This window comes from Lissotriton vulgaris, chromosome 1_1 (genome assembly GCF_964263255.1).
Source record: "Lissotriton vulgaris chromosome 1_1, aLisVul1.2, whole genome shotgun sequence".
Taxonomy (NCBI): Eukaryota; Metazoa; Chordata; class Amphibia; order Caudata; family Salamandridae; genus Lissotriton; species Lissotriton vulgaris.
The window spans coordinates 570,500,880-570,514,730 of NC_141685.1; the positions used below are offsets into that span (position 1 = coordinate 570,500,880).

General features: G+C 44.8%; 1 protein-coding gene across 2 annotated transcripts in view; it reads right to left on the reverse strand.

Annotated features, from left to right (window-relative positions):
• The window catches only part of PKN2 (protein kinase N2), a 674,671-nt gene that overhangs the window by 241,215 nt on the left and 419,605 nt on the right, over nt 1-13,851 (reverse strand). For both annotated transcript variants that reach the window (XM_086953970.1, XM_086953971.1), the window contains exons 16-17: nt 7,552-7,728; nt 2,390-2,452 (exon numbers count right to left, since the gene is read on the reverse strand). In XM_086953970.1, coding sequence (XP_086810096.1) covers nt 2,390-2,452; nt 7,552-7,728 — 240 coding nt within the window. The remainder of the gene's footprint in view (nt 1-2,389; nt 2,453-7,551; nt 7,729-13,851) is intronic.

Sequence of the window (13,851 nt, forward strand, 5' to 3'; positions counted from 1 at the left end):
AACATCAAAACCTCCTGTGTATCTCTAAACAAAATCCCATCTTCCCCCACGTCCAACAATTTAAAGTGTGTTACCATGTTGAAGCCACTGCCAGCAGCCTAACTTCCGCGTTCACCTCTTTCAGTAATTTTGGTAATCATACTGTCATGCTGCTGTTCGTTCCCGTATTTTAAACTGAGCTCTGACCTCCGTGTAACCAATCATTCTCAATCCTCCCACCGTGGCTCAACTCTCCTCAGCTGTGCCTCGATGAACAGTACGATAACTAAAACATCAGCTCCCATAATGCAAAATCAATCCATGGTTAAAACAAACTAAAGCATATACACAACAGAGAGAAAGGAAGTCCGAGGGACAGTTTAATGACCTAACAATGCTACCATCCCTATGAACAGTCAAACTAACAAAGAATAGCAAGAGGTCAACTCATATGCAAAAGCGGCTAGTTTCTCCTTCACATAGAAACTAGCCGCTTTTGCATATGAGTTGACCTCTTGCTATTCTTTGTTCGTTTAAACCAAACTAAACCCACGAGTGAACTAGCACATGCAAAATAAGCAACCATTATCAGCGACAAAACCCATGTCTCCCTTACTCTCCCCACCCTATGCCAGCACCCATTTATGGCAAAGAAAACTTCAAAGTATATAAAAGTAAAATAAACAGCATTATATAATCACAGCAATAAACAAGCGCTCTGACACCTTCGGGTAAAGTCTGCGCTACATAAAAACGCATTAAATACATAAATAAGAAAAAAGAGACAGCAGCCACCACAGCGAGCACGGAAGACCACTATTGACAACAAGCTGAGGCAGGGAGATAAGCGAAACAGAATGCAGCTTAGTATCTGGGCTGTGAGGAGACCTGGGAGGGCAGGGGCTGCCCGCACATGCACGCCATTTCTAACTTTCGTTATGAAGAGGGCGCCCCGGCGCCAAAGCGAAGTGCTGGAGCTGAAGTCCCGGGTCCTAAGAGGGGGCCCGGGTGAAAACCAGCGGATAACACTGCGGGGGTCCCATGCCTAAGGAGAGAGCCCCGCGTCGTGCTGGCAGAGGAGCTGGAGTGCTCTGGAAAAGCGCCGCAGCCAGCTGCTGAGCAGTTCCCCCCCGCAGACTGGTTGAGTGGGGGAATCTCCATTAGTCTAAGGGTTGTGCCGATTGAGGGTGTGGGTGTGTGTGTGTGTGTGTGTGTGTGTGTGTATGCGTGTTGTGTGTATGCATGTGTGTATGCGTGTTGTGTGTATGCGCGTGTGTGCATGCACGCGTGCTCTATTGAAGGAGACTGACTTGCTTTAGAAGCGGGACAGGAGATGGGCACAGCGCGTGGGTGTACGTGCGCGCACACATGCTGAAATCGCGATGGCCCTGCGCGTGTCCCAGTCCAAAACAAGTGGATAACAATAGAGGCTTCGCTGGACAGCAGCGCTTCGCGCTGCTTACACCAGCTCGCCCTAAAATATATGTATCGATATAGAACAAGAGGGTGGTGTAGTATGACTGGATCAGAAGTATGTTCCACATCAGATGGGCAAAACATTTAGTTGACCTATGAAGAATCAAACTTGTGAACCGCAAGTTACAATGAGATTTCATTTGAACATCGGCCTTGCTATCTTATCAGATAATAGGACGATTGAATGCTACGACCAAGTCCAAGATGTACTTCATAATATCAGGCACGAATATTGAATCAGAAAAGAATTTAATTAGTCAACTTGAAACTCCCAACATAAACACAGATTTCCGCAGAATGAGGATATGAGTCAATATCTCTGAAATTGGGTGTGAGAGCATTATCTGATATACCCCAAACAGATATCAACATGCTGTGTGAGCTAGTGAAACAACAAAAAAAAGCCTTATATTAGACTGTACTCTAAATAAAATATTAAAACTGAAAGCTAACTTTTTCAGATAAGTACTGGAAAGTACTGGACCTACAATAAAGAAAAAGGCCCTTACAAGGGCAAGCATGTTACTTCACTGCTCACAAATAGAACAGCCAGTGGAAAATGCTATACAAAGTCTAAGTTAACTGTGGGGCCTGGCACTCCTGAAACTCAGATCATAATATTAACCTAGTAGAGATTAACACTTTAAAACTAGAAATCAAAAAGGCAGCTCAAAATTGAGGGCTGGTTCTAAGAGATGGGAATGTTAGCTACACTGGCAACAGTTACTATACATGGTAGGGGAATAGAAGATGTGTTCCAGTAAATGTGTGGAGGCTACATAGAAATTATAGCTGTCTAAGGGCCGGTGAGATTGATTCACTGTTGTAATGAACCTTAAAACCTTATTTTAAAGAGAAGATGTAACTCAATGTAAGAATTTTTGTTGTAAAAAATAACGTTATAAAAATAGAAGTGGTCATGAAAACTACTTACCGGTATACGATCTTGTGCTCATGTAAATACTGAAGTCCGAGAACTACACATGCAGCATAAAACCTGTTTATATGCATAGAAAAAACAACATTTAGTTCATGGAATGAATTTTAATTTCTCTTTACATACTATCAGTACACAGCTAAACAGGGGACAGCGTTCTCAGATACTGAAATTATCTAATGAAATGTTTACCTCTTCTTTCCACAAAAACATGCAAGTTTTTTTTTGGGGGGTGCAATTGAACATCAATTAATTAGACAGATTTCCAAACCGAGGTAAACGGTAAATATAAAGATCTGCATAATGACTTAAATTCAGATTATAAAATACCTCCGAAATCATAGCAGACAGAAGAGTAAAGGGGTGCACATTTAGTCATTTACTATATGAATCAGGAATGTACATGGATTTTGTTATCTCTTACACGGTTTGAAAAGACAGGATGGCAAGCTGATTCAGGTAGTGTCAATGTTCTGATATTATAGAGATGTGTCATCTTTATTTGGCAATGTTGATCATGCCATTCTGCTGGACTAATTGAGAGCTAGAGCACCTTACTGATGTTTCCGATCAGTTTATCCTTTATGGCCTCCTCAATGATCTAACTTATCCCATAACCACTAAATGTATCTGCTCGGTATTTGTAATGGATTTCTACTTGTTTGTCAATAGCACCGAGCTCATCATGATTTCATATAAGGAAAGTAAGAAAGACTTTCTCTTTTCTCAAAACGGCAAAAGACTTGCAGTTGCATTCATTACTGGCTTGCAATGGAACAACAAACAAGCACTGGCGTTGCCAATAGGTCTCCCAGTAGGAAAGTTGGAGCTATTACAATTGCAAATAACAATGCCTTTTATTATTTTTTTCATTTTAAAAACATAAAGGGCTTTGTCATTTACAAAACCAATAGCTCCAACTTTCCTACTGCGAGACCTATTGTGCACTGCACATTGTGGGTGAAAGTGACACTGCGTGTGTGTGAGTGGCTTTGAGTGAGTAGCGTTGCGTGGGTGAGTGGCGTTGCATGTGTGAGTGGCGTTGCGTGGGTGCGTTGCGTGGGTGAGTGGCATTGCGTGGGTGAGAGTGGCGTTGCGTGTGTGAGAGTGGAGTTGCGTGTGTGAGAGTGGAGTTGCGTGTGTGAGAGTGGGCTTGCGTGGGTGTGAGTGGCGTTGTGTGTCCTTAGTCATCAAGACACAATTTGCAGGGTGTGGGCTTTTCTCCAGCAACCTAATGCGTTTTTGGGCATTGTAATGCTGGTTAATTTCAACGGAACCATTTGAAACTACTGGTGGCGCGGGACTTGAAGCGGGCATCCATGGTGATATTACCCATCTGGTAACCTTTTTTCATTCTAATCGCTTTTGAACAGACGGATTTATTGTGCATAGGGAAGCAGGGGTGTAGCTACAAATAGTGCAGCAGGTGCTGTGGCACCGGTACCCAAGGGACCACTGAACCATAGCTATACCCTAGCTGAACCATGGCGATAGTTGTATACCTTCTTTCCTTGCACCAGGGCCCATAGCACCTTTGATACGCCACTGTAGTGCAGAGATGGTGTAGGTTTGTGTGTATAGTGCGTTATATCTCAAGGGGACAGTCGCGTTTGAACGGAATGTGTGATTTTTCTCCGGTTGTGTTTTTTTCAGCGGGTTGCTGATTGTGCAAGGAGACAGCTGGTTAGGAAGGGGCGTGAGGGCGTTTGGGAAGGGTGCGTCTGTCCGCAGTGGGTGCGGTTCAGCCCTGTGACTGCAGGGGCAGTGGTGCATCGTGATGAGGGTCGTGGGAATCCGGCAGTTCTTCTACAAAAGAGGGCGAGGGGAAGCATGGTGCGGAGAGGGCGTGGCCTTTGAAAAGATGGATGGTGTGAGTGATGTCTGACTGACGCTGGAGTAAATGGCAACTCTAGCTGAAAGCAGCCACAGACGGGGAGGGGCTCTCGGGATTTAAAAAGGTGAGAGGTTGTCAAAATGTAAGAAGGAAAGTGAAAATTCAGATTTTCGAACAACCTTAAATCAACTCTTGTTTGCCCTCCTGTTTCTTAGTTGGGGTCCATAGCACCAAGAGGTCCCATTCAGGGCGCTGTATTGCGCTGCAAAATTGCTGGTGGAACAGAGGCTTTCGAAAGTGACCCCGAGAGACTGTGGGTGGAGGAGGTAGGGCGTCGGCGAGGGAGGCTGTGATGACAAACACTGTGGCGATGGCGAGAGACATTCTGGCGGCATGGGTGGAGGTGCGAGTTGAGGTGCGAGGACCTTTGGAGATTGGGGGCAGAGACTGTGGCGCTGTTGAGATGGCTGTGGTGGTCGTGGGTAGGCTGTGAGTAGTAGCTTTGGAGGGTGAGGGGAGAACTTGGGCTTCGGTGGTGGGGAGACGCTGGGGGCAGGAGAAGACGAGAGCGGGGTTAGTGGAAAGTGGGAGCGGTGGTTTTGGGGCAGGGGTTGGAGAAGTGGTGGGGTGTGCGAGGAGAGCGAAAGTGGGGTAGCTAGGAATGGTAGGGGAGGGGGTCGGGTGGCGAGATGTATCGAGCGCCAAGAAGCAGTGGTTAGGAGAGGTGGTGGAAGAAGAGCAAAGCAGAAGCCATGTGACGGAGCTGGGTTGTGTTGTTGGGACAGGCTCGGCAGTGTATGAGGGGAGAGGTCGGGGTTGGAGTGGGAGAGGCTGCTGCAGTGCATTGTTTGAATAGCACAGAATGAAAACAAGGCTGTGTTTGCGGGGAGAGAGGGGAGGTGCTGGTGTGGGAGGGGGGAGGTGCTGGTGTGGGAGGAGTGCTGATAGGGCAAGGCTGTGTTTGCGAAGCAAATAAAATGGAAGTAAACCAGACGGCAAGGCTGTGATTGCGTGGAGAGAGAGGGGAGGTGCTGGTGTGGGAGGGGGGAGGTGCTGGTGTGGGAGGAGTGCTGCTAGGGCAAGGCTGTGATTGCGTGGAGAGGGGAGGTGCTGGTGTGGAAGGGGGGAGGTGCTGTTGAAAGTGACCCCGAGAGACTGTGGGTGGAGGAGGTAGGGCGTCGGCGAGGGAGGCTGTGATGACAAACACTGTGGCGATGGCGAGAGACATTCTGGCGGCATTAAGCAGGGCTGTGGCATGACGCACAACGTTGCTCCCACTGCTGACTATGATGAGGGGCCACTGAGTCTTCCGTTTCTCACAGTGTTAATTGCGCGTGTGCTGCGTGGGGGCTCCTTACTGTTTGCCCCTTCCTTGGCCGGCCTCACCCCCGGGCCTAGTTTAACCTCCTGGGTTTTGGCTATGTTGGGGGGAGCCTGGAGCGTGATGAAGGCTGGGGGGGGGGGTGCTTTTGCTGGGGAAAGTGATATGCCCGGTCGATAATTTGAGACTTTTGATAAATCGGGCATGAGTATGGCACTTGACATGGCGCCGGCGTGCCGTGGGTGGAGGTGCGAGTTGAGGTGCGAGGACCTTTGCAGATTGGGGGCAGAGACTGTGGCGCTGTTGAGATGGCTGTGGTGGTCGTGGGTAGGCTGTGAGTAGTAGCGTTGGAGGGTGAGGGGAGAACTTGGGCTTCGGTGGTGGGGAGACGCTGGGGGCAGGAGAAGACGAGAGCGGGGTTAGTGGAAAGTGGGAGCGGTGGTTTTGGGGCAGAGTTTGGAGTAGTGTTGGGGTGTGCGAGGAGAGGGAAAGTGGGGTAGCTAGGAATGGTAGGAGAGGGGGTCGGGTGGCAAGATGTATCGAGCGCCAAGAAGCAGTGGTTAGGAGAGGTGGTGGAAGAAGAGCAAAGCAGAAGCCATGTGACGGAGCTGGGTTGTGTTGTTGGGACAGGCTCGGCAGTGCGGCAAGGCTGTGATTGAGTGGGGAGAGAGGGGAAGTGCTGGTGTGGGAGGGGGGAGGTGCTGGTCTGGGAGGGGGGAGGTGCTGGTGTGGGAGGAGTGCTGCTAGGGAAAGGCTGTGATTGCGTGGAGAGAGAGGGGAGGTGCTGGTGTGGGGGGGGAGTTTCTGGTGTGGGAGGAGTGCTGCTAGGGGAGGAGAAGCCTGATGCCGGATGGGGGCGGGAGAGCCTGGGAATGCGAGAGGCTGGGCTTGCGAGAGGCTGGGCTTGCATGCGATGCGCGTGCATGTACACGTGAACTGCATGAAAACCGCGGGGCTGAAAGCCCTTAGTTTGACGATGTTTTCGCCACTTGAATTCTCGCTCCGCTCGATGCGCTTGCGCACATCGATAGGTCCCGAGACCTAAAAATAGATTTATGTTGGTGTGCTTGACAGAGCCAGTTTAGTAATGGAGGGGGGAAATTGTTTTCTGAAGCTCGGCCTCTTTGTTGTTCCACACAGGTTTCCAATTAAACAGCAAATTTATTTTAAGATACTTTGCACTATCCACCCATCCCCCATTGTATTAGCATTCCCCTTTTAATTTACAAATGCATCTCTCCCCATTCTGCAAACCCTACGTGGTATTAAAATCGCCCTTCAGACTGGCTCACTTTGGGATGTGGTGGTTGGGAAAGAGAGGAGTAAGTAGGGTAATAGCTTTTCAATAGAAGATGCTGCCTAGTGGAAGCAAATCGCTCTGCCTAGGTTCCACACACTATTTCATAAATGTACAAACCTGGCTTTTTAATAAAATTGCTAATCAAGAAGGCTATTAACACTGCCTACTAAAAACCTATTGGAAGGCAAGCAATGAATAAATATTAACCTGGAAAATGATATCAAACCTAGATTGCTATTAAAGGACAGGTTGACGTCTTCGGCAGTTATCCTACATGTAAGAGCAGATAAACACCTTTTAGTACATGCATAAAAAACACACTCCCATTTCGTCTGATAGTGATGCATGAAATATAAAACAGGCAGGAGGCCAAAACCTAAGTCCCCTTTGCTTTTATCAGATATGCAGCAAACATGGCAGGCTTGAATCAATGTAAAGAGGGCCTGATTTGATTGAGAAGTTACCTTAACACACACAGGAGACAACCTTTTTCCATTTTTTTAAAATACATAAAGGAGATGAGACACAGACAAGTATTAGTGCATTCAAGGTAATACATTGTTGCAACTACAAATGGTGCATAGAATACCTCGTCTAACGGGTCTGTGGTACGATGATTTTACAGGGTAAAAAAGAAAAGTATATGAAAAAGGAGTAACAAACGTAGGGTAGCAAATTAGAAATCGACAAGTGAAAACACTTACACTGCTCTTGGTTCTGGAAATACATCAGTGTGAATATGCATCATGAGGTCTCCACCAGCAGCATATTCCATTACGAAGCAAACATGGTCTTTGGTTTGGAAGCAGGCAAACAGGTTGACCAAGAAGGGGTGCCGGACACTATTCACAGTTTCAAATATTCGCTTCTCACACATAAGGCTATGAATGCAAAATGTTTTAATTGTAATACTGATTCAGAAAATCAAGTTCAAAGTGACTAAACAGACAATATTACTCAAGTCATACACTTAGTTTTGTTTAATAGTGAAAATGTAATTATCTTAGGCAAGTATGTTGACATAGGTAGTTACTTGAAAACACACTTTGCTGCAGTTGAATACAATGTACTAAAGTGGTAAACGATATGTTGAGTGATTTTTGGATTTTACACATTGATTTCAATTATGTGGTTTAGATTTGGTAAGAAGATTTTACGCATCAGGAACCTGATCTTACTAGAAGAGCACAACATACTCAAGTGTTAGAGGCTTCCCTCAGCTGCACTGTAAAGAACATTTCCTACTTCCTTTCATGCTTTTCAAGTGCATGATGAGGAAGCACTCTGGGCTCTATTGTAGTTTACAAATCTCATTGAGTCACTATGCCCATTAATAGTGATCATCTTTGATCCATTTTTGCAGTGTATAAACTTACATAACATTTCTTCCCATTTCCAGAATTCCAATTCACAGATCAGAATAGAGCCTCAGAACTAATCTTACAAGTAAAAAGCTGGTCATTCCTCTGCACAAGTCATGAAGAGGATCCCTCAAAAGCAAGCATAACATGTTGTAGCAGTTTCACTTTTTGAATTTCCTCTCAATAATGGAATTTAAGATAACCATAATCTGAACATCCATTTATCAGCCTGCCAAATTTTCGAAGTGTAAAATCTCTCCTCCCTGTTAAAACAGTCATGAACCTGGAGATCAAAATGCCAAGTAGTTGATGTGTACAGATTGATGTTTAGCAACCCATGGACCTGAGAGGTCCTGTAGATCGGCAGCCCAACCAATCTCCGATGTATCTGTAGTGAGAGTGAGGTAGGGAACAGGGTCCCGAAAAGGCTGCCCCTAAAGCAGGTTGTAGGTGTTCCACCATTGCAGAGAACAGTGAGTGCGGCAGTCTATCAACACTAGATCCTTAAGATTATCCTATGATTGACACCACTGGCGAGCTAGAGATTGTTGCATGGAAGACATGTGCAACCTTGTGTGAGGAAAAATGGCAATGCAAGAGACCATCATTCCTAGTTGACGCATCACGGTCCGAACTATGAGAATTTTGTTTGGTTGGAACTGTGGTAGTTACCTGAAAGTTCTGAACTCTGGAAGGATTAGGATAAGCTAGTCCTAACTGTGTGTTTAGAATTGCTCCTAAGTAAGGTTGAATTTGGAGAGGTTGAGGGTGAGACTTGGGTGCATTTATTGTAAACCATAGTCTGTGAAGTAGATCCACAGTCAGTCAAAACAAACTTTATTTGGTTTGTTACAACCATAAAAGTACAATTTACCTCTTATCCTACTAAAAAAAGAAGAAAAAAAAACAGCAACAGATATATAACACAGCGGTATCACAAAACATATTATTCTCGATATACATATAGTTGGACTATCATTTTTAAAATCGGAGTATTATAACAGTTAAATTATTAAAATCACTTAATTCATGCCTATACAACACCTCCTTAATCCTGCAGCACTTACTACTGTAAACACTAATTGTTCCACCCTTATATAATTCCAAGGAATTGCATTATTAGTGCTTACTCTGTGCATTTGAGGAACACCTTGACTTTATTCATATATTTCCCCAAGGCACAGGCTATATCTAAATTCCCCATTTCCACCAACAGATTAACAGCTTGCATCCTGTTCGTAATATTATAAATCGGACATAAAAACTCCTTTCGTATATCTAAAAACCACATACATTCTAGTAAAATATGTATAATATTGCAAGTAGTACCTAAAGTGCAAGTGCAATTACCATTACATCCTATCATTTCGAGCTCCATTATTAGCGTAACATGGGTTTATTCCAATTCGCATTTTTAGGACTTCCCGCCTTAAGCTATGACTTGGTAGCCGGTCCACGTAGGGAAAATGTTGGTCTAGCTCCCAGGCCGATGTCATGTGGGCTACCGAGCTTTTTTGTAAAAGGTACTCCCGATCATAAGTACAGGACATATCAGTCCCTTGAAGCCTTAGTTCTTTCTTACCTATTATTATGTGGTCTTGCAGCGAACAAACCTTCAGAGCGAGCACCCTATATGCATTACTTATTGATGCTCTAGTCTCTTTTGCCCAGGGCGGCTCGCTCGTGGCAATTTCCTCTTTGGCCCACTGGGAGATTTTGAAAAACTCCTCTGCTCCCAATCGCTGCCAGAATCGTACAAGGGCCATACAAGCAGTTATTGCCCACAATGTGATTCCCAGCTCAAGTCTTGCCGCCTGTACCATAGATGATTTAGGCAGCACGAAAAAGCTTTTTAGTAGATTTCCCTCCTCTCTATCCCAGGAGGTCTTACCACTTAAGTAAATAACTTCGGCTCCAAACAAAAATTGAGGGGGCACCATTGTTTGGTAGGCTTTTAGGACCGGTCCATCCGACATTTCTCCATAGGTATTATTGAATCTTTTTAAGCCTTTCACAGACGCCAATGCCCTCATTTTTAATGCTTGTAAATGAGTATACCATTTCAGGGTACCAGAAAACCACATTCCCAAATATCTATAATCAGCTACCCTCTCAAGCAATACTGTGCCCAGGTACCAAGAGAACTTTGTTTTCCTCCTGCCAAAGCATACAATTTTTGTCTTCTCCACGTTTACTACAAATTTTTTACTTGTGCAGTATTATTTTAATTGATTTAAATTTCTTTGGAGGCCTATCTCCGTCTGATCCATGATTACCAGATCATCAGCATATAGGAGGCACGATATCTGGTTTCCTCCCAGTTTTGGGTTCGCCCCTCTGACCTCTCAATTTTTGGGGTAGGTCTGCTAGAACAGAGAGAATAGTAAGGGGGCGAGTACACACCCTTGCCTTGGACCGTTCCCAATTGGGATTCTCTTCGTCAATCCTCCCTCCTTATCCAGAATTATCTGTGCCCAATTTTCTGTATGCAGTGCTTGGATTAGGGCTAGCAGGTCACCCTGTATTTCATACCCTACCAATGTTGACCACAGTTGCTCCCTGTCCACCAGATCGAAAGCTGCACGGAAGTCCACGAAACAGCAGAATAGATTACCCCTCTGATCGATCGACTTCCGTGCAATGGACCAGAGAGCAAAGCAGTGGTCAACCGTTGAGTGGCCTTCTTTGAACCCCCTTGTTCTGGTGTAACTATCTGTTTGTCATACACCTATTCCTTTAGTAAACCTAAAATTGCTTTAGAGAAAACCTTTTCGCCTATGTCCAAAAGGTTTATTAGGTGCTAATTTTTTGGGGAGTTTACATCGCTTTTTTATGTATTGGCCTGACAATCGCCCCTTTCCAATTATCTGGGAAATTGCCAGTATTTAAAATCCCTTGGAACATATTAGAGAAAAACTCCGCCCACCATTCTATGTTCGTTTTTATTATGATAGCTGGTAAATTATCTGGGCCTGCTGCCCGTGTTAGGTTTAATCTGTTTATTATACCTCTAATGGCATCTGGTGAGAAGTGTACTTTTGATTCTTCCCTTATTCCAGGCCAGACATTGGCCGTTCTTCCCTCCCTGTTTGGCCATTTACCATAGATTTCTTCTAGCTAGGTCACCCACTTGTATACTGGCACCGAGCAGTGTAGAGTTCCTAAGACTTTCCCTGTGCATTCCTGTATTAACTTCCAAAAGCCTCTCACATTTTTTTCATCAATTGCCTCAAGTAGATTCCCCCAACATTTGTCCTTAAAAATCCCTTTTTTATCTCCAATTAGCCTTATATTTTATTTTTAATTTCCTAAGTTCTATTACCGCTTCATCACTATAATTACCTCTTAGGCGTCTCTCCTGTTTTCTAATACCGGCCCTTACTTTCCGGCATTCATCATCAAACCAATGTTTGGTATTATTGGAGTATGGTTTCACATTATTTACTGATTTATGTTTAACGTGCTTTAATTTTATCGTGAGGCATTCCACCAGTTGCCTTATTGTATCCTCATACCAGGTTATGCCCTCTTCTGGTGCTAGGTTATCTAAATTCACGGTTAACTGGTGTGCACTCAGTTTTTTTATGTATTCATCGGTAATTCTCGTAGTGAGTCATTAGGGGTATTCCACCTCTACTGGAAGCACTTTTTGTCTATGCGGGGAGCTATTTACCTGGAGTTCTACCTGCAGTGGATAATGATCACTACCTTCCACCCTGAGAATTTCAAATTGTTTAATTAGATAAAAATTCCAGGCCTGTATGAATGCGTAATCTATTGGGCACATTTGTCGCCCTACTTTAAAAGTACGATTCGCGGGCCGGTCTGCTTCCTTTCTTCCATTCACGGAGACCAGACCCAAGGCCCCCAACAGTTGCCCAAGCTCATCATCTTGTGTCGAGATGTCACAACGGGGAAATTGTGCAAGCTCTATTTTATATACTCCTAGCAGATCCCTCAGCCAGGGGTCCGTTTTAATGGGATTTAATCTATGATTAAAGTCCCCCAGTATCATGAGCACATCTCTTGGATAACAATCACATAGGTATTCCAGGTCTGATTTTAAACGTTCCAGGTCAATCTTATACTTGTTTGTTTTCCCTTTCTGTATATACACATTTATAATACATAGGTTTTCGACCCCTGACATATTGTTTAGGGTTCACACTCTACTACCCAAAGCCCAATTACACTTGAGTTCGAGGGGTTTCATGTCTTTGGCTATCCTTGTTGAGACCAGCGTCATCTGGCCGCCAGGAGGTCTACCTGATATGTTCTTTTTTGCAGGTTTTACGTGGTGAGTGAAGCCTTCCGTTACAGGGGTTTAGTCGCACAGCCAGGTTTCCTGGAAGCATACAATATAATTTTTCCTCAAGATGTTTTTAAAATCTTCCTGTGACACTATTCTATTGTATCCGTTTACATGCCAGGACAGAATGGATAGGCTGTGCGACGGCCCTACTTCCTAATCAATGTTACTCATATAACCATCTTCCTCACCGTTCATGTATGCCAGATCTCTATATCTATTCCCAGCAAGGACATCTTCAACATTCCACCTCTGATCTTTTGGTTTTATCGTAATTTCAAGGGCGTCTTTCTTGCCTCTCCCCAGGCTAATATTTGTCTTTCACCCAGGGCTGTATGGTTCCTAAGGAAGGAGTTCCCTATTTTGTCCAGTAACACCTCCTCCTTTTTACTATTCTAATTCCTTCCCAAAGCATCTCAGTCTCTGCCTTTTCTATTGCGTCTTTTATTAGGGCTGAATGGAGTAGGACCGTAGTTATTTCCTCCCCCTTGCTATTCGCCTTAAACCCAACTTCTTTTAAATCAGCAGTACTAACATATCTTAGGCTGGGACACATTGCAAAAGACGAGCTGGGAGCGATTTAAGGGGTTTAGTTTCTTAGTTCTTTCCCCCCCCTTTTCCTGTCCTAATGGCTCGACGAATACCCAATTGTCTGCAGGCAATTCTGGCTGCCGATGTTGTAATGTTCTATCTGGCATTTCTCCCCTTATGTGCCTGCTTGATTCTTCTCTGCCTCCGGTTCTAACCCCCTTCACCTGGATTGGGTTAGTAGGCCCCACATCTGGAGACGTGTCCATCCCTCATTCTGCTGCTGTGCTCTCCTTTACCCCAGATTGAGTCCTCCTGATAGCCTTTTCACCTTTTCCCATTCTATTCCTTGTTGTCCTGCTGTTGTGGTCGTCGGGTCTATTGATACTTGCTCCTATTTCTGCAAAGTTTAGTTTTTTAATTCCTTGCCTTAGCTCCTTATCCGTTGTCTTGTTATGTTATGTTATTTTGTGTCTTTAATAGCGCTCGGCTACTCAAAAGAGTGTCCCGGCGCTTTATTGACAACCTAAGAAAGACAAACACAACACTTAGATTAAAAGAAACAGAGTTAACAGAATACAAAGATCTAGGAAGCAAAAAGCCAAGTTTTCAGGCCCTTCCTGAAAGCCAACAAATTTGGGGTGCTACGTAGTGCCAGGGGCAAGGAGTTCCAGAGCTGTGGGGCCCGAAGCATAAAAGAACGACCTCCCATACGAGCCTTCCTCACACGAGGAACGATGGCAAGGGACAGCAACTCTGACCTCAGAGATCGGGAAGGACGATAGGAGACGAGCCTCTTCTGAAGG